Source organism: Peromyscus leucopus, chromosome 2 (assembly GCF_004664715.2).
Source record: "Peromyscus leucopus breed LL Stock chromosome 2, UCI_PerLeu_2.1, whole genome shotgun sequence".
Classification (NCBI taxonomy): domain Eukaryota; kingdom Metazoa; phylum Chordata; class Mammalia; order Rodentia; family Cricetidae; genus Peromyscus; species Peromyscus leucopus.
In genome coordinates, this window is record NC_051064.1 from 115695975 (window position 1) to 115717659 (window position 21685).

Below are 21685 nucleotides of genomic sequence, written 5' to 3' on the forward strand. Positions count from 1 at the left end.
TAATAAAATATATTTTAAATCATTTACATGTATAGATTTATAATCACACATGCATGAAAATTTTACCAAGAGTTATGTGACTTATTTGTGGAGATATAAATACACATTTGCTGAAATATACTTTTATATGTATGTGAACATACTTGTATAAAATACCTGATATATTTTATAAGTATATATATGTACATAAGTTTCTGCATGCATTTATATTCATAGTCTATACTTATATAGGTATGACATCTACATTAAATATTAATACTTACATGTATATATTAAAAGATTTGACTGTACATATATACATGCACTTAAATATAAATCATTTATGTTCCTAAATTTTTATAATGTCTCTTATTTCTCCATGAGGTTCACCTCTCTGTTTTCCTTGCAATCCTATCTCCCAGAAACTACTGCAAATTTCTGGGAGTATTTTGAATTGACTACTCTCTTTCCTGTCCTCAAGATAAAGTTACTCTGTCAGCCTGAGAAACTACTGTGCTCCTGTGTGTAACTGGACTAACTGGTTGTTTTGCTTCAAGGTTATTGTTATTTCTTGTTAACTGAATGAGGCTTCATGGTACACTTCATCCAGACTTAAACCATTATTTGTGCTTCTACAATTCTCTCCTCTTCCTACGTATTGGTGCAGCATTCAAAATACAGTCATCATAGCTATTCATTTGGCATTCGGTATATAACAGGTATGGATCAGGTTTTGTTTTGCTTTTTCCCTGGGTGAGGCGAGTCTTGCTGGTACTTGAGTAATACCAGATGCAGACATTGAGCTAAACAATGATTTCACTTGTGGGTTGATAAATTAGACCCTTAGGAACTTCCCTGGAAAAGACACCTAAGTATCAGGCTTGCAGAATCATGGGGCCAGACTTTCAGGTTAGGAGAGGAGGCGTTGGTAGTTAGCTTACCTGATCTCCATGTAACTCTGGCATGCTTGGTGGCTTCAATAAAACTGTTGGAGCATTATAAAAAACCCAGATGAGTCAACTGATGTTTTCATAGGAACAACAGAGCTGACTTGGGATCTTCAGGGTCAGGTAAGTAAGGGGATTTAGTAAACTTTTGGGATGTGGTTCTATCTTCACAGATAATTTTTTTTCTACTTCTTCTTCCTTATGCCTCCTAGGAAGAATACTGTCCCCCTAGAAATGAGTTCCAAATACTAAGACAGAAGTATATTTAAGGATTAGTAAATCTTGGGGTTCAGAAAAATGGGGAGTTAGTGTCTTATGGGGGAAGAGAACTCCAAAGTTTTCTTTATGAATCAGTTGAAAATTACTCTTTACCATTGAATCTTAGTGAATGCTGCGATCAGGTTCTGGACTGTCATTTGATCAGGGCTAAAGACAATATATTCTTATGATTATTATTTCTCAGCCACATAAAATGATTCTTGTGCCCATCCCATGTTCTTCTCAACAAGGATAACTTCTCTATTGTATGTAATTATAATGAACAAAGTCAGAAAGGGACAGAATATGTGAGGTGTCCCTGGGAATTTTTATAATATATCTTTAAAAACTCAATTTCTAAAATAATGTATCACCAAAAGACAAATACATCATATTCACAGTCATACATGGAAATTTAAAAAGTTGATTTCCTAGAAATAGCTACATAAGCAAGACTGGAACAGTGGAATTAATGGACATGTTATTGTGAAAGGCAAAAATTTTCTAAGGATTTCACATTTATATAAAGAACTACAGACAACTAATGGCTCCTGGGAGAAGGAGAATTAGACTCTTCCATGAATGAGCCCCATGACTGGTTGTCCAATGCAGAGTGGTCAGCCTTGAAACCATAAACACACAAACCAGAAAAAAAATGATTCATTATGCTGTGTTTATATATATTTGTCCATATATACATGCACACCAATGCACATATATGCATGCATATATACATTTTCTTTATTAGTGTTGTTACAATAACAATGTTATTATTTATGGCAATGTAATAATAATATATACATATATGCATTTGTGTATATATATTCATATGTATATGTGTGTGTTTATTAACAATAATAAAGAAATAGAAGCTGTTGACTTGAGAGTGGTGATGTGAGAAAAGCTGGAGAGAGGTAAGGAAGAGGGAAAGTAATGTAATTCTGTTTCAAATACAAAATATTTTTAAAAACTTGATATCATAGTAGAGAGCAGAGTCATTGTCATTGAATCTGGAAAGAGGAAGGAGATGGAGAAGTGAGAGATATGTGTTCTATTAAAAATGTATGAAAATACAATTATCTAGGAGAAATACTTATAGTAAGGCAACTGTGATTACCTGCACAAGACGTGCACAGGATTAGTGCCACCATTTCCATTTAGGAAAAGGGAGAAACTCACAAGACCTCATCCCACTCTGAGGCTTTAAAAGAAGCTAATAATTGCTGGGGAGGGGAGGATACACTTTTTCAGTGGTGTATCCATGGATGATCCATGGTCATATAAGCAAACCTTGATCATGTCCTGTAAAATATCCTAATTAAATTCAAAGAATTACCCTAAAAATAAAAAGATGTGATATTATAAAGGAAAGTCATTGGAAGGAGGAAGATTTGTGTGACTGGGAGGCCACAAGAGAGGGCAATGGCAGTGAGTACAAAGTATATACATGTATGAAAATGTCATAATGACATGCATCATGTATAATTAATACATACTAATATAATATAAAAGAAAGATGGAGAGATGGATCAGTAGTTAAGAGTACTTTTTGCTCTTGCAGAGGACTAAGGTTTACTTCTGACATCAATATAATGTTTCACAACCATGTTTAACTCCAGTTCTATGAGATCAAACAACCTCTTCTGGCCTCTGTGGGCACCAGAAATGCAAATGGCCCATACATATATACAGGTAAAACACACACACATATACACACACACACGTGTGTGTGTGTGTGTGTGTGTGTGTTTGTGTGTGTGTGTGTGTGTATGTGTGTGTGTGAAAATAAAATAATTTTAGAAAAAAATTGTGAAACATTTCATATATATATATATATATGCAATTTATTTTGCTCATTCAAAATTCAAGAAGGATATGTCATAAACGTTTCAATTTTTCTTAAAATAAGTTACTTAATATTTTGGCCTTTATTCCAATAGTCAAATATGATAGATTTTTCTATATATCATACACACATCATGAAAGATACTACAGTTATAGAGAAATTGGAAATTGAATGGACAGTTAAAATAAATCTAATCTATATTTTCATCTAATGTGTTTTATCACAGGTGTAATGGGGGCTACAAAAGTACTTCTGGTCACAAGCTGTGTTGTCTTGTACCTCCATCAGATAGTGGCACTGAGTTCAGGTATGACTCTCATTTGCCCTTATGAGTCTTAGCAATGTCAAGCATGCCAGCAAAATCAAGGTATGGTACAAAGAACAAGGCATTGAAATCATTGTCCCTAAAGGTTGAATGTAGCAATGAAGTGAAGGCGGTCACAAGAGTATCCAGCTTAAAGTAGCAAGTAATTATGTCTAATTAGCAAATAATCTTTACTTATGTTTGTTTCAGCTTCTAGGAAGAAAGTGCAATGAAAGATAGAATACTTTCCTTGAGGACTCATATTCAAACTGAATACACAGGACTTACATATCGCTTTTACACTGAGGAACTGGTAGAGCAGATACATATTAAAATCCATCCAAGCTAAGAATACAGCGGGGGCAGGGAGATGAGGGAAGATGAAATGGCCTAGGATAATGAGATTTTGCTTTTGTATGGACATCTTTGCAAAGCACAAATAAGCACAAATTACTTGAAGACATTTAAAAGAAAAGACTTAGACAATGAATGATATAAAAGATGTGGAATATTCTAGCAAAAGCTTATTTTCCAATAAGTCACACTGATGCACATTTACTTGAGTTCTACCTGAATTATACTCATTCCTGGTACCAGAAGCTTTGTTTGGTGACAAGAGATATCCAGTTATGGCTTCGTCTCCCCAAGTACTAGACGATTTCATTTGGATTGCCTTCATATATGTATGAAGTAATTTTAGTATTCTACTATACTATGTTTCCATAATGGCCCGAGAAATGGGCCTCAGTTTTGACTGTCCCTCACTATATTTCCTCCCCTTTCCTTCCTCTTCACTCCTTGTCCCCTTTTGACCCTCCCATTACATCCCTGTCCATCCATATGTACATAATTTCTTTTTTCTTATTAGGGAAGTCCGTCCCTCCCTCCAACACCTTACTTTATGGTCATATGGATTGTAGATTTCTTATTGAAGACTTAAAGCAAGCATCCACATATAAATCAATACATACATTTGTCTTTCTTGGTCTGGATTACCTCATTCAGAATGATTTTTCCTAGCTCCATCTATTTACTGTGAACTTCATTTCATATTTTAAATGGATGAATAAAATGTTTCAGTGTGTAGATGTAAAACATTTTCTTTATCCATTCATCCATTGAAAAACATCTAGGCTCTTTCCAATTTTTTACTATTATGAATAGAGGCACAATTAATATGATTGAGCAAGTGTCTCTGTGTTATGATAAAGTGTCTTTTGGGTATATGCTTAAGAATAGAATAGCTAGATCTTTAGGTAGGACTGTCTTCAGCTTCCTGAGAAATGACCACAGTGATAACTTTTATGACTGTACAATCTTGAACTCCCTCTATCAGTGGATGTTTGTGCCTTTCACTTTACATCCTCACCAGCATTAGCTGGCATTTCTTTGACTGACAAGTGTAACTAAAGGGTATAAGATGAAATCTCAAAGTATTTTTGAGTTTCATTTCCCTGGTGTCTAAAGATGGTGAACAATTCTTTAAGTGTTTCACAGCCATTTGGCTGTGCTATTTGAGAATTCTCTGTTTAGATCTTTATCAAATTTTTAGTTGGGTTATTTGTTTTCTTAATGTCTAGATTATTAAAGTTTTTATATAATGTAAATAGTAACCCTCTATCAAATGTGTAGTTGGTAAAAATCTTTCTCCAAATGACACTGCCCTTTGCTTTCATAGTTTTTCAGTTTCATGAGGTCCCATTTCTTTGTTGTTCTTAGTCCCTGTGCTAATGGTGTTCTGTTCAAAAAGTCTTTCCTGTGCTAATGAGTTCAAGACTATTCTTCACTTTCTCTTCTATCAGAATAAATGTATCTAGACTTATGTTAAGATCCTTGATACATTCAGAGTTAAGTTTTGTGCTTAGTGATAAGTATGGATCTATTTTCATTTTTTTTCATGGAGCCATACAGTTTGACTAGTACCATTTGTTAAAAATGATATCTTTTATCCAGTGTGTATTTAGGCTTCTTTTTCATAAGAATAGGTGTCCATAGGAGTGTGAACTACTTATGTATGAGTCTTCAATTTGATTCCAATGATAAATCTGTCTGGTTAGCTTCAATATCATACTGTTTTTATTACTATATCTCTGCAGTATAATTTGAGATGAAGAATGTGATGCCTCCAGCAGTTCTGGTTATTATTCAAGAGTGTTTTAATTACCCTGGGTTTTGTGTTTAAGCATGTACCTGAAAATTGTACTTCAAAATCCATGGTGATGGATTTTGCAATTCTGTTGGGTATTTCATTGAATCTATTGGTTGCTTTTGGTAGGATGGCCGTTTTTACTATGTAAATCTACCAATTCTACATGGGAGATCTTTCCATATACTGAAATCTTCTTTGGTGTCTTTCTTCAGTGCCTTAACATTTTTATCATACAAGTCTCACTTGCTTGGTTAGAATTACCATATGATATTTTATATAATTTGAGGCTACCATGAAAGGTGTTGTTTCCATGACTTCTTTCTCAGTCCATTTGTATTTGTAAATAGGATGACTGCTAATTTTTGTGAGTTAATTTTGGATCCAACTACTTTACTGAATGTAAACTCTGTGTTTCCTGGTTATACTTTTAGGTTCACTTATGTATACCATCATATTCTCTGCAAAAAGTATTTTAAATTCATCCCTTCATATTTTATCATTATCTGTACATTTTGTGCTTTATTATGAGCTGTGGGGAATTTCTTTTCTGGTCCAATCTGTTTTGTGTTCTGTATGCCTTTGTACCTTGGTAGCCCTCTTCTTCTATGATTTTGTTGAAAATGTTTTCTGTGCCATTGACCTGGGTGTCTTTTGTTTCTCTTGCTATTATTCTTCAATTTGATTTTTTTCATGATGTCCAAATTTTCATGGGTATTTTGTGCCTGAATTTTATTAGATTCAACATTTTCTTTGTCCTAGGTATCCATTTCTTCTATCTTGTCTTCAATGCCTGAGATTCTCTTCTATCTCTTGTGTTCTGTTCGTGAGTTTTGCTTCTGAGGTTGTTCAAGTTCCTAAATTTTTCAATTCCAGTTTTTCCTCAGTTTAGGTGTGTATTTATTCTATTTTCACTTTTATGTCTTGAAATATTTTCATTTCATTCCACTGTTTGTGTTTTCATAGATTTCTTTAATAGATTCCTTCAGTTCCCCTATGAAGAGCTTGAACATATTCATAATAGCTATTTTGGAGTCCTTGTCTTGTGCTTCTCTTATATTTCATTTCTTAGGACCTATAGTAGGGTCACTGGGCTCTACTGGAGACGTGCTGTCTTTGCTGTTATTTATTGTATTTTTATGATGATATCTAGGCATCTGGGTTTGGGATGACTGTAATTCTAGATGCTCATATCTGTTTTTGTCTTTGTTGAGTGGGTGTTCAATTACTAGATTTCTGTTGCCCTCTCTGGTTCTTAGGAGAGAGTGGTGGCTGAGAGTTGGGTTTGGGAATGATCCTGAAGTCCCTCCAGATGTGGTAAATAGAGGTGTGGCTAGAGTTTTCCTGCTTTGCCCACAGTCAGGACAAATCTTTGTCACCCGTCAGTCCCACAGCCGCTCAAACCCAACCAAGGAAACACAGAGACTTATATTGCTTACAAACTGTATGGCCATGGCAGGCTTCTTGCTAACTGTTCTTTTATCTTAAATTAACCATTTCCATAAATCTATACCTTGCCACGTGGCTGGTGACTTACCGGCGTCTTCACATGCTGCTGGTCATGGCTGCGGCTGGCAGTGTCTCTCTGCCTCAGCCTTCCGCTTCCCAGAATTCTCCTCTCTCCTTGTCCCACCTACTTCCTGCCTGGCCACTGGCCAATCAGTGTTTTATTTATTGACCAATCATAGCAATACAGACATACAGACCATCCCACAGCATAGAGGTCCTGGATAGAAAGTATTTCTAGGTACTGGGAGTTGACACTAAGGAATGGAATGGACTAGAAGGGGAGTTTGAAAGGGTCCAGTGGAGGAAGGAAGGTTGGATGTGTTACTAAGATCTGCATAGACTCCCCTCCTCTTCTGTAACAAGAGGCTTCTACAGAGCCTAGGATAAGACTGGAATATTGGAATTGGAAGACAAGCAGGAGGGTGAATATTCCCTGCATGATTTCCTTGCCATCATCCCCATTCTGTTTCCAGGGAGTGCCTTCGGGTGCTCACAGTTGAGATAAAAGGATGGTGTGGTGGAGGTAGTCTATAGGAGAAGATCTGCATGGTCCATGAAGATTGTGACAGGGAAGAAAGAAGACCACAGCAGGTGGTCTGCTACAGAGCTGAGCTTGAGGCTGAGGGATTGGAATTGGAGGAAAGAAGGGAAAGTGAAGATTTCCTAACTGATTCCCTTGCAAGTGGATTCCAGGGAGTTTCTAAGGGAGTTGGTAGCTGAGACAAAGTAATTTTCATTTTTCTTAGCTTTGAGGTAGAAAACAAAATCCAACCTTTATTACATTTTCTGTTTATGTTAATGGGCAATGTTGAGTATCTTTCAAAAATGTTTCTTTTTATCTGAAGTGTTGATGATGCTCTAAATCCATACTTTCTTTTCATTAGTAGTCATCTTTTCATTAGTAGTCATTTGCTCCTTGCTTTTCTTTATTCAATAATTTTATTCTCTTACAATTTTATACATGTCTATAATGCATTGTGGCTACTCAAAACCACCTTTTCTTCTCTCCCTCCTCAATTCCCCCCTTTCCTACAGGTCACTTTCTCATGTTTGTGTTTTATGTTTTGTGGTTTTTTGTTTGTTTTGTCTTATCTTGTTTTATGACCTGCTGAATTTAATCAGAGTGAACTCACCAATGTGTACACATCTGAAGATAATAACTCTGATACCCCAAATCTTTCAATAACCAACAGTTCAGTGGAGGGAAGGTGGGGGAAGAGCTACTTGAGTTTTTGCTGTACCCATGACCAGCAGTTGACAGGTCTAGTCTTCTATAGGCCCAGAGTAGGCAAACTCAGCTGTTGTGTATCCATGATTGCAATGATTAAACTGAACCCAGTTAATAACATTTCATCACTCTTCTCTTTGTCTTCTAGGTATTACATTTTTTCTATCTCTTCTTCTACAACATTGTCTCAATTTAGGGAGGTACACTTATTCATGAATTTCTCTTAGATGTTTAGATATCAAGTTAACACCACATCATCAATTTAGCTAAACAACAGTAAGTAGTAAGTTACCCCCTAGGACACCTGACCTCCCCAACCATAAGTGTTTGGCCAAATATAGTATCAGGCTTGAAATCCCTCCTACAGAACAGACCTTGAATCCAATTATAATTGTCACTTCAGATCACTTCCTTCAAATCACTTCAATACTTTTGCCTCCTTCATTATGTCTTCTTTATATCTGAGTCCAATTATTGCCATCTGCATTCACATGGGTGTGAAGTTATCCACCCACTGTGGAATTCGCAACTTGCTAACAGCCACACCCCATAGAAAAATGATTCTCATTCCCCCAGCAGCCATCACTTGCTAATAAGTTTCTCAGTGGTGGGGCTTCATGAATTGGAATGTTGACTGGCTTGACTCTGTGCAGTTTTCCTGCTGGTGATAACAGCTACTGTAATTCATGAGTGTAGCAGGCATGTTGTGCCCAGAATATAGTATATTGCAGCACTCTTCCTCATCCTTCAACTCTTACATCCATTCTTTCTGCTTCTACCATTCCATATGTTTCCTAACCCTCAAGAGCATTATTATAAATGCTTTATTTGTGGTTGATTACTAAACAGTCACTAATTCTCAGCACTATTGCCAGTTAAAAACCTAATTATTGCCCACTGTAAAAGGATACTTCTCTAACCAAGACTGAAATCAGCACTAATCTATGGTTATAAATGTAAAAATATTTAGAAAGCAGTTTACATAATTCCACTTAACAAAACAATGGTAATAATTTGCCTATGATCTACGAATTCCCCAGCCATGGCCTTTTGACCAGGTTTACAGTACCAGAGATTATATTCTCTTCTGAGGTACAGGCCTCAAATACAATAAGGAAATGATGGTTATCACCATAAATAGTCCTGTCATTATTGCACAGATAGGTACATCTTGCTTATTGAGACATGCAGAGTCCACTGTAGGATAAGGTCATTGATGACTTTTATACCTAGGGACTTTCATAGAAATTCCATCACTGTGAAAGGTATCTAGCTGGGTGAAAGTTTCCAGGTCAGTTCCAGTTTGATTTCTCTTAGCTTTTCAATCAAGATGTTTTATGTCTCTCACAATAGGTACTTACCATCTGGCTATTATAAAAGATGATGATTTTTAAATTTTAATAAACTTGGGCTGGAAAGATGGTTCATCTATTAGAGCACTAGCTCTTCTTCCAGAGGACCAGTTTGGATTTCCAGCACCCACATGATAGCTCAAAACTCCACTTTAAGGTGATCTGATTCTACTGAGACCAGACATACACATGTTTTACATATATATATATGTGTGTGTGTGTGTGTGTGTGTGTGTGTGTGTGTGTGTGTGTGTGCAGGAAAATACTCATAAACATAAAATAAAAAATAACTTTTAAAATTTTAATAAACTTTATTCTCTTGATAACTTCTTTTTTTTCATTTTTATTTTATTTTACAATACTATTCAGTTCTACATAACAGTCACAGATTCCCTTGTTCTCTCCCTTCCTGGCCCCCTCCCCTTCCCCCCAGCCCACGCCCCCCATTCCCACCTCCTCCAGATCAAGGTCTCCCCCAAGCACTGGGATCGACCTGATAGACCCAGTCCAGGCAGGTCCATTCCCCTCCTCCCAGACTGAGCCAAGCATCCCTGCATAAGTCCCAGGTTTCAAACAGCTAACTCATGCAATGAGCCCAGGACCTGGTACCACTGCCTAGATGCCTCCCAAACAGATCAAGCCAATCGACTGTCTCAACTATTCAGAGGGCCTGATCCAGTTGGAGACCCCTCAGCCTTTGGTTCATAGTTCATGTGTTTCCATTCATTTTGTTATTTGTCCCTGTGCTTTATCCAACCTTGGTTTCAACAATTCTCGCTCATATAAACCCTCCTCTTTCTCACTAATTAGACTCCCATCGCACCACCAGGGGCCTAGCCGTGGATGTCTGCATCCAGATTCCTCAGTCTTTTCGATGGGGTTCCTGGCACAACTATTAGGGTGTTTGGCCACCCTATCACCAGAGTAGGTCAGTCCCGGCTGTTTCTCGACCATTGCCAGCAGTCTTTTGTGGGGGTATCTTTGTGGATTTCTGTGGCCTCTTTAACTCTTTGTTTCATCCTTTTCTCATGTGGTCTTCATTTATCATGGTCTCCTATTCCTTGTTCTCCCTCTCTTTTCTTGATCCAGCTAGGATCTCCCACTCTCTTTCCCTCGACCCTTGCCCTTCATTGCTCCCACTCATGTCCAGGCTGTTCATGTAGATCTCATCCATTTCTCCGTGTCTTTCTTGGGGTCCTGTTTTCCAGGTAGCCTCACTGGTGATGTGAGTAGCAGTCCAGTCATCTTTGTTCTACATCTAGCATCCTCCTAAGAGTGAGTACATACCATATTTCTCTTTCTGAGTCTGGGTTACCTCACTCAGGATGATTTTTTTTCTAGATCCATTCATTTGCCTGCAAACCTCATGATGTTATTGTTTTTCTCTGCTGAGTAGTATTCCATTGTGTATATGTGCCACAATTTATTTATCCATTCTTCAGTTGAAGGGCATCTAGGTTGTTTCCAGGTTTTGGCTATTACAAACAATGCTGATATGAACATAGCTGAGCAAGTGCTCTTGTGGTATGATTGAGCATTTCTTGGGTATATGCCCAGGAGTGGTATAGCTGGATCCTGGGGGAGATTGATTCCCAATTTTCTAAGAAAGCACCATATTGATTTCCAAAGTGGTTGTACAAGCTTGCATTCCCACCAGAGGTGGAGGAGAGTTCCTCTAGTTCCACATCCTCTCCAGCATAAAGTGTCTTCAGTGTTTTTGATCTTAGCCATTCTGACAGGCGTAAGGTTGTATCTCAGAGTTGTTTTGATTTGCATGTCCCTGATGATTAGGGATGTTGAGCAATTCCTTAAATGTCTTTCATCCATTTGAGTTTCCTCTGTTGAGAATTCTCTGTTTAGTTCTAAAGCCCATTTCTCAATTGGACTTTTGGTCGTTTTGATGTCTAATTTCTTGAGTTCCTTATATATTCTGGATATCAGTCCTTTGTCAGATGTGGGGTTGGTGAAGATCTTTTCCCATTCTGTAGGCTGTCACTTTGCCTTGTTGACCATATTCTTTGCTCTACAAAAGCTTTTCAGTTTCAAGAGGTCCCATTGATTGATTGTTTCTCTCATGTCTGTGCTACTGGTGTTATATTTAGGAAGTGATCTCCTATGCCAATGCGTTCAAGACTACTTCCTACTTTCTCTTCTAGCAGGTTCAGAGTAGCTGGATTTATGTTGAGGTCCTTGATCCACTTGGACTTAAGTTTTGTTCACGGTGACAGATATGGATCTATTTGCAGCCTTCTACACATTGATATCCAGTTATGCCAGCACCATTTGTTGAAGATGCTTTCTTTTTTCCATTGTACCCTTTTGGCTTTTTTGTCAAAAATTATATGTTCATAGGTGTGTGGGTTAATGCCAGGGTCTTCAATTCGATTCCATTTGTCCACATATCAGTTTTTGTGCCAATACCAAGCTGTTTTTATTACTGTAGCTCTATAGTAGAGCTTGAAGTCCGGGATATTGATGCCTCCAGAGGTTGTTTTATTGTACAGGATTCTTTTGGCTATCCTGGGTTTTTTGTTTTTCCATATGAAGTTGAGTATTATTTTTTCCAGGTCTGTGAAGAATTGTGTTGGTATTTTGATGGGGATTGCATTGAATCTGTAGATTGCTTTTGGTAAAATTGCCATTTTTACTATGTTGGTCCTGCCTATCCATGAGCATGGGAGATCTTTCCATTTTCTGACATCTTCTTCAATTTCTTTTTTCAGGGACTTAAAGTTCTTGTCATATAGGTCCTTCACTTGCTTGGTTAGTGTTACCCCAAGGTATTTTATTTCATTTGTGGCTATTGTAAAGGGTGATATATCTCTGATTGCCTTCTCAGCTTCTTTGTCCATTGTATATAGGAGGGCTACTGAGTTTTTTGAGTTGATCTTGTATCCTGCTATGTTGCTGAAGGTGTTTATAAGGTTTATCAGTTCCTGGGTGGAATCTTTGGGGTCACTCAAGTATACTATCATGTATACTTATATGAAATAGGGAAACCTTGACTTCTTCCTTTCCAATTAGTATCCCCTTAATCTCCTTATGTTGTCTTATTGCTCTGGCTAGAACTTCAAGTACTATATTGAATAAGTATGGGGAGAGTGGACAGCCTTGCCTCATTCCTTATTTTATTGGAATTGCTTTGAGTTTTTCTTCATTTAATTTGATGTTGGCTGTTGGCTTGCTGTAAATTGCCTTTATTATGTTTAAGTATGTTCCCTGTATTCCTGATCGCTCCAAGACTTTTATCATGAAGGGGTGTTGGATTTTGTCAAATGCATTTTCTGCATCTCGTGAGATGATCATGTGGTTTTTTTCTTTGAGTTTGTTTATATGGTGTATTACATTGATGGACTTTTGTATGTTGAACCACTATTGCATTCCTGGGATGAAGCCTACTTGATCATGGTGGATAATTGTTCTGATGTGTTCTTGGACTCTGTTTGCCAGTATTTTATTAAGTATTTTTGCATCAATATTCATGAAGGAGATCAGTCTGTAGTTCTCTTTCTTTGTTGTATCCTTGTTTGGTTTAGGAGTCAGGGTAATTGTAGCCTCATAGAAGGAGTTTGGTAATGTTCCTTCTGCTTCTATTATGTGGAACAATTTAGAGAGTATTGGTATTAACTCTTCTTTGAAGATCTGGTAGAATTCTGCGCTGAAACCATCTGATCCTGGGCTTTTTTTGGTTGGGAGACTTTTAATGACTGTTTCTATTTCCTTATGGGTTATTGGACTATTTAAATAGTTTATCTGGTCTTGATTTAACTTAGGTATGTGGTACCTATCCAGAAAATTGTCCATTTCTTTTAGGTTTTCCAGTTTTGTGGAGTAGAGGTTTTTGAAATATGACCTGGTAATTCTCTGGATTTCCTCAATGTCTGTTGTTATGTCCCCCTTTTCATTTCTGATTTTGTTGATTTGGATTCTCTCTCTCTGTCTTTTGGTTAGTTTGGATAAGGGCTTGTCTATCTTGTTGATTTTCTCAAAGAACCAACTCTTTGTTTCATTAATTTTTTGTATTATTCTTTTAGTTTCTAATTTATTAATTTCACCTCTCACTTTGATAATTTCCTGGCGTCTATTCTTCCTGGGAGATTTTGCTTCTTCTTGTTCGAGAGCTTTTATGTGTGCTGTTAAGTCACTAGTGTGAGATTTCTCCAACTCCTTTATGTGGGCATTTAGTGCTATGAATTTCCCTCTTAGAACTGCTTTCATAGTGTCCCATCAGTTTGGGTATGTGGTGTCTTTATTTTCGTTGATCTCTAGGATGTCTTTAATTTCTTTCTTTATTTCTTCCTTAACCCATTGGTGATTCAGCTGAGCATTATTCAGTTTCCATGTGATGAGTATGTAATGCCCTTCTTGATCTCTTTTGATTGATTTTAGTTTGAAGTCTATTTTGTTGGATATCAGGATGGCTGCACCCGCTTGTTTCTTAAGACCATTTGATTGGAAAGTCTTTTCCCAGCCTTTTATTCTTAGGTAATGCCTGTCTTTTAATTTGAAATGTGTTTCTTGTATGCAGCAGAAAGATGGGTCCTGCTTTCGTATCCATTCTGTAAGCCTATGTCTTTTTATAGGTGAATTAAGTCCGTTGATATTAAGAGATATTAATGACCAGAGATTGTTCATCCCTGTTATTTTTGGTGGTAGTATGTGTGTACTTGTCTTCTTTGGGGTTTACTGTTGTGGCTTTATCTATTGCCTGTGTTTTTGAGTGTGTATCTGACTTCCTTTGGTTGAAATTTTCCTTCTAGTGCTTTCTGTAGGGCTGGGTTTGTGGATAGGTATTGTTTAAATCTGGCTTTGTCTTGGAATGTCTTGTTCCTTCCGTCTATGATGATTGAAAGTTTTGCTGGGTATATTAGTCTGGGCTGACATCCGTGGTCTCTTAGTGTCTGCATTACATCTGTCAAGGTCCTTCTGGCTTTCAAAGTTTCCATTGAGAAATCGGGTGTTATTCTGATGGGTTTGCCTTTATAGGTCACTTGGCCTTTTTCCTTTGCTGCTCTTAATATTCTTTCTTTATTCTGTACATTTAGTTGCTTAATTATTATGTGTCCAGGGGACTTTTTTGGGGAGTCTAGTCTGTTTGGTGTTCTATAGGCTTCTTGTATCTTCATAGGCATTTCCTTCTTTAAGTTGGGAAAGTTTTCTTCTATGATTTTGTTGAATATATTTTCTGTGCCTTTGAGTTGGTATTCTTCACCTTCTTCTATCCCTATAATTAGTAGGTTTGGTCTTTTCATGGTGTCCCAAATTTCTTGGACATTTTGGTTCATGACTTAGTTGGCTTTAGTGTTTCCTTCGACTGATGAAACTATTTCTTCTACTGCATCTTCAATGCCAGAGATCCTCTCTTCCATCTCTTGCATTCTGTTGGTTATACTTGCATCTGAAGTTCCCGATCTTTTACTCAGATTTTCTGTTTCCAGCATTCCTTCTCTTTGTGTCTTCTTTATTTTTTCTATTTCCCTTTTCAGGTTTGGGCTGTTTCCTTTATTTGTTTCATTGCTTTTTCATGATTTTCTTTCAGTACTTTGTTGTTTTTTTTCCAGTACTTTATTGTTTTCTTCCAGGAATTTATTGTTTTCTTCCAGGACTTTATTGTTTTCTTCTAATTTGTTTGCCCTTTCCTTTAGTTGTTTACAGCGTTCTTCCCATTTTTTTGTCTTTTCCTCTACACAAGCCTCTACCTTCTTCATGATGTTATTCATAAGGCTTTTTTCTTCAGCTTCTTCCAATTTTTGATGTTCAGGTCTAGATGTTGGAGGCAGGCTAAGTTCTGGTGATGCTGTATTGCTCTTCATTTTGTTGTATGTACTTCTGCCTTGACATCTGCCCATCTCCTTGTGGTTCGTTCTTGGTCTTATCAGCACACTTGATTCAGACAGAGCTGACAGATTCAGGACGTCTCTCTCTCTTGTCCAGATGGGAGCTCTCTTGTCCAAATGGGAACCCCAGGGCATGATGGAAGCTCTTCTCTGGACCGGAAGTCTAGGGCAGGATGGGAGCTTTTGTCCAGACAGGAAGTCCAGGGTAGAATGTGTGCTCTTGTCCAGAAGGGAATTCCAGATCAGGATGTGAGCTCTTGTCCAGATGGGAAGTCCAGGGCAAGATGAGAGCCCTCTCTGGTCCAGAAGGGAAGTCCAGGGCAGGATGGGAGCTGGGGGCCAGTCTCTAAGTCCCAAGAAGTGGCTGGGGTTTCTGGCGGATGGCCATGGGGGCAGGGCGTGGAGATTGCAGGGGCTGCTGGGGGTGGGGGGTGAGGGGGGCTTGGAGAAGGGGATCCTTCCCGGTGGGGCTAGAAGGGGACCTTCCTGGTGGCCAGAACCTGGGGCCAAGTTGGGCAGGTCTTCCCGGAGTGGCTGGTGCCCAGGGATGCAGTCCGGGTTGGGCCCGGATACTCACCTCTGGTCCAGAAGGGTAGTCAGGGGCAGGATCAATAACTTTCTTCTTATAGAAAATATATGTATCAAATGAATAGAATAAGGAAGAACTTAATTTTCTTTTCTCTAACACAGATTTACCCCTACCATTTAACATCTTGACTTCATATGGTACATTTATTAGACCTGAACAACTGTGGACAGATTATCATTAGTTAAAATTTAAGTTTATAATAGTGTACACTCATGTTGTACTGAGTCTTAACACCTTGTTGTATTGATGAGACAATAGTTTCTGCTCATTGGCCTTATGTTGCGTGCCTCAAAACTGAGGCTTTTTAATGCAAAATTTCATTAGCATATAATTTATACTTTTACATAGCTAATTGTTTTCAATATATTCCAGATAATTTGTTTTTTACTCATTCAGTGCCATCCTGCTTTGGATGCTGTGTAGGGTACACCTAAAACATGCTAGTCAAAGACAAGATAAACTCTGTCATTATGAAAATAAACAAAACCAAAACACTGAAACTGCTGATACACTTCATATTTCTTTGGTCAGGGACTCCCTTCTGTGCTGTGGAGAGGTGTCACACAAACAAACACACAGATACACACACACACACACACACACACACACACACACACACACACACATACACACATCTCCTCTCAAACTATGGGATTTTCTTGGTCCTTATGTTCTTCTGGCACCATCCTGGTGTCTCAGCTTTGAGAGCTATCTCCTGTGAAATTACTAAAGTGCTTCCCAAACAGAAGAGTATTGTGTGCTACTTTTACCCTGTGGTTTTATCTTTTTCCATGATCAGACCCAAAAATCCTGATATTTATTGTGTATGTGCATAATGCCATATATCTACCATTTCAGTATCATGCATAAATCTTCATCATCCTAAGATTTCCATAAACAATACCCATTTGTCCCTCATTCCCTCCCTCAAGACAAACGGTTACAGCTCTTTGTTCTCTGTCTGTGCTGCTGCTTTCTAGAATGTAACATAACTATTATCATATAAGATATGTCCATTTTAAACTGATTTTTTACACATGCAAAGATTAAGGTTTACCCATGTAACTCATTACTGTTTAAAAATTATTTTTTTGAAAACAAAGTTTAGTACAATCTACTTTGGTCATATCCTCCCTCAGTTCCTCCCAGATCTTCTTTAGCCAGTCAACTTTATAATCTCACTTTATGTCTTTCTATCTGTCTCTGTCTCCCTCTCCTCTGTCTCTCTCTTTTACTCTCACTCTTGCTTCTGTTTTGTTATCTTTCTGTCTCTCTCACTCTCAATCTCTTGCTCTCTCCTTAGCAAAACCAAAACATAAAAAACAATGTGAAAACAAAAAAGAGACACAAAAACAGAAAATCAAAAGAAACAAGCAAAAGACACATGTGACAATAAGAAAAAATGCAATAAATAGGAAAATCAAACAAAAAGTCCTCTAAAGTTCTCTTAAAACAGTTTTGGATTGCCAACTACTCCTGGGCTTGGTTAATATACTCAGTGAGATTACATTGGAGAAAACTAAGTTTTCCTTTCCCAATGGGTATCAACTGCAGGTAGCTTTGTTAGGGATGGGACCTCATTTCCACTTCCCCCTCTCTGTGCTGGGACTCTGTCTGTCTTAAACCTGTGCAGGTTTTGTGTGTGCTGCCCCAGTCTCTGTGAGCACATATGTGGATCAGTCCTGATGTGTCAAAAAGACATTGTTTCCTTGCAGTCACCCATCACTTCTTGCTTTCACACTCTTTCTGACTCCTCTTCTTCTTAGATCCCTGAACCTTAAGGGAGAGGGCTTTGATGAAGACATCTCATTTAGCATTGAATGTTCCAAAGTCTCTCACTCTCTGCATATAATCCAACTGTGTGTTTTTGCATTATTTCCCAACTACTGCAAGAAGAAACTTCTCTGATGAGGGTTGAGCTGGGCACTGATCTACCAGTATAGCAGTATGTTATTAGTCATCTTATTACTATACTCCTTTCACAGAACAGTAATACTGGGTTTCTCCCTGGGGCACATGACTTACCTGATCTCAGGTTCTGGACACTTTAGGAGTGTCAGGTATGGTTTCTGTGTCATGGAGTAGGTCTTAAATCAAATCAAAATTAGTTGGTCACTACACTAACATTTCTGTCACTGTTGCACAAATTCTTTTAGTAACTCATAATATTTAATTGAATGAGTGAACCAGAGCTGGATTCTTCATTCACCTCTTAAAGGGCATTTTGATTGCTTCCATTTTCTTAGCAAATGGGAATAAAGAAGTTATTTTCACTTGTGTATAAATTTCAATATATATGTACTTTATAACTCATTTGAACTACATATGGAATTATGACTATGGAAAAAAATTATGGTAAGCCCACATCTAGTACTGTTAGAGAGTGTGCCATAGTGTCTGACATAATGCCAACAATAAATAACAGTCATATTGTCTTCATCTTTTGCCAACATTTAATGTTGTCAGTGTTTTGGATTTCAGTTATTCTAATAATTGATTATTATTGTTAATATTTATAAATTTAATAATTATTTGATGGATTATTATTGTTTTGATTCAAAATATTCTAATGTCACAATATTGAGCTAATTTTCATCTTTATTTACTGTAGAGTATCACATCTATGCCCTGCTCTACTTTACTCTACATCATGTGAAACAGTAGCTTTCAAGCTGAGTATTGCCCTGAGTGACTCGATTTCACAGTGCAACAGTTTGTTAAATTTTGAGTGTACATGCTGAGTCAGAATAACTGTGTACATTTGTGCAAATAAACTAAATTACCAAGCCAGTATGAATCACAAGGGAAAAAATTACAAATAGCTTAATCATACAAGTAAAGAAAATAACACCTATTAAGTTATCAGGGTGGAGCAGGAACCCCAGGGCACATGGGCATATCAAAACTACATCATAAAATGCAGGCCTGTTATTGAACACACCAGACCAAAGGAGGTGGCAATTCCTTCATCTGAATCATATAAAAGTTGGAGGATTTAACGCAAAGGGGCAACAGTGCCTGCCATACTTTCATCTATAAACCTTGTGCATGCTTCACAAGACACACAGGCTGTTTATTCCCTACTGTCCCTGGAGCCTCAGTTCAGCAAAATTTGTGGTACATGACTTGGCCTACTCATTTTGCAATTTTCCCTGACCCAGACTTACATTGCCTTGATTTATCTTGAATCCAGCCTGTCTCGAAGTACCTTGGAATCTTCAATAGTTCCTTAAAATCTTCTCTAACCATATGTAGTAACACTTTCTGATTTAATATCAATTAAATAATTAGTAATTAAAATACTAATTTTAAACAAAGTGGTCTTAAGTCAAGCATGTGTAGATGCTTGAGGGGGAAGATAGAAAAGGAAAAACAGAGAGAATGACTTTAAGAAAAGGTGTGAATATATTTACTAATTCACACTCTTGTCTTTTGATTATTCTCCTTCACAGAAAAATTCACAGTGACTGGACTGACTAGGCCAGTCTTAACTCCATTAGGTGGAACCCTTGAACTCAGTTGTCAGTTGTCTCCACCACAACAAGCACAGCACATGGAGATTCGCTGGTTCAGAAACCATTTTACACAGCCTGTGTACCTGTACAGGAATGGTACAGACCTGCATACAAAAACTATTTCCAAGTATGTGGAGAGGACAGAACTCCTGAAAGATGCCATTGGAGAAGGAAAAGTGACCCTCAGGATCTTTAATGTGACTGTTGATGATGATGGGCCATACCGCTGCTACTTCAATGATGATAAATTCTATGAAGAGCACATCACAGAGGTCAAGGTCACAGGTAGACATGGATTCCTGAGACTGCTGTGTGCCCATGATTCAAAGTCTATGAGGGTTTAGTAGTTGGGAAATTATCAGTGTTTGACTCTTTTTGCATGGTTTGATTAGCATGATGAATTCTATACTATTAGGTTTGAATTGGATGTCATGGAAGATCAAAAATGAAAATTACTACAGTGCAGAAAGTAGTTCTACCAGTAAACACTTTCTTCATATTCCTACATACATTGTTAGATTTCTAACATACAATCAAATTCCTTTTAGGTTGTTTTATCATCCTTTCAAATATCTCTAACAACACTTTAGTAATTTTCTAAATGAACTGAATTTTTAAAATATGTTTCTTACTAAAAAGATGGGAGGGGAAGGAGGTAGGAAGGATATGGGAGGAGTTGGAGGGAAAACATAATAAAAATATTCTATGAAAATTTTTAATAAAGAAAGAATAATATTCTTTTTACTAATAAAACGTACTTCCATTTTTTTCAAGATCAATTTACTGACTACCTAGCACTTGATTAATTTTCCTAAATCTTTTTCAAAAGATTTTAACTACAATCATCACTATCCTCACATATAATACTATATATGAAATATAGGCAGTTATATGGCATTTATACTACTTTACTTACTCTGAATTATTCTGGATGAAAAAATAAAAGGAGAGAAGGTTAAGGGTTTAAAATGAACTGAATAGAGCTGGAGAGATGGCTCAGCCGTTAAAGGCTAGGCTCACAACCAAAAAATAAAATGAACTGAATAAATCCATAAATGTGTGCACATACATGTAGGATTCTAGACTCAGATGATTAATGTTCATCGGGTGTCATGTGTCACCTCTGTAGTATAGAGCAGAATTACACAATTGTAGCTCATTGCAATATTTCATGGTCTAATGGGACAAAAAGCTAATCATTGCTATTTTTAGTAGTCTTATGCAAACAGCAACTGTGTTATCACACACACACACACACACACACACACACATACATATAATGTTATTGTTATTCCAGGAACATTTTACTAGACAGAGCAGCTTTGGTACAGTATTTTAAAACTCTATTCATTCTCTTTTTATCTATACATTAGGCAAGTTTTATGTCTCAGAAAATATGCTGAAAATTTTCAGACATATTCATTTTCTCTAAATTTACTAAATTTCAGACATATTTATTTGCTCTAATTTTTCACACTATTAATGTATTACCTATTCATATTAAATATATTTTAAATATAATTTTAATTGATTCTTTGGGAATTTCACATCATTCACCCCAATCCCATTCACTTCCCAGTCCCTCTGTATCAGTCTTTCAACCTTGTAGTGTCCTCCAGACAAAGGAAAATTAGAAAACAAACACAAAAAAGAAATAAAATGTTAATTAAAAATAATAATAGCAACAAGAAAAGCCAAACAAGACAAAACAAATAAACATACAAATACTTTGCTCCTCCATCTTTTCCAATCCCATCATCCCATCATTGGTTTTAGTGGCAATGGGAGCTACCTTGTGCCACACAGTATATCCTTTTCTACTTGCACATGTTCACAAATTATAAAATTACCTACTGTAGAAATACACAAAGAATCAAGTAGTGTTCCACAGTTATGCTTATAATGAAATGCATTTTTATAATCTATTTACAGTGGTTCAAAAGTAACTAGTAACTATGATAAAAGAAAAAAAATTAAAAAAAATTTTTTTTTGGTTCTCCAAGACAGGGTTTCTCTGTGTAGCTCTTGGAGCCTATCCTGGAACTCGCTCTGTAGAACAGGCTGGCCTTGAACTCACAGAGATCTGCCTGCCTCTGACTCCCAAGTGCTGGGAATAAAGGCATGTGCCACCAGTGCCCAGCCAAATTATAAATTCTATAAGGGTCAAAATCTTGA

General features: G+C 37.1%; 1 protein-coding gene across 2 annotated transcripts in view; it reads left to right on the forward strand.

Annotated features, from left to right (window-relative positions):
* The first annotated feature begins 807 nt into the window (after positions 1–807).
* Positions 808–21685, forward strand: part of LOC114707428 (selection and upkeep of intraepithelial T-cells protein 2-like) — a 40449-nt gene continuing 19571 nt past the window's right edge. For both annotated transcript variants that reach the window (XM_037202826.1, XM_037202827.1), the window contains exons 1-3: positions 808–1049; positions 3257–3337; positions 19448–19795. In XM_037202826.1, the coding sequence (XP_037058721.1) occupies positions 3262–3337; positions 19448–19795 (424 nt within the window). In that variant the 5' untranslated portion in view covers positions 808–1049; positions 3257–3261. The remainder of the gene's footprint in view (positions 1050–3256; positions 3338–19447; positions 19796–21685) is intronic.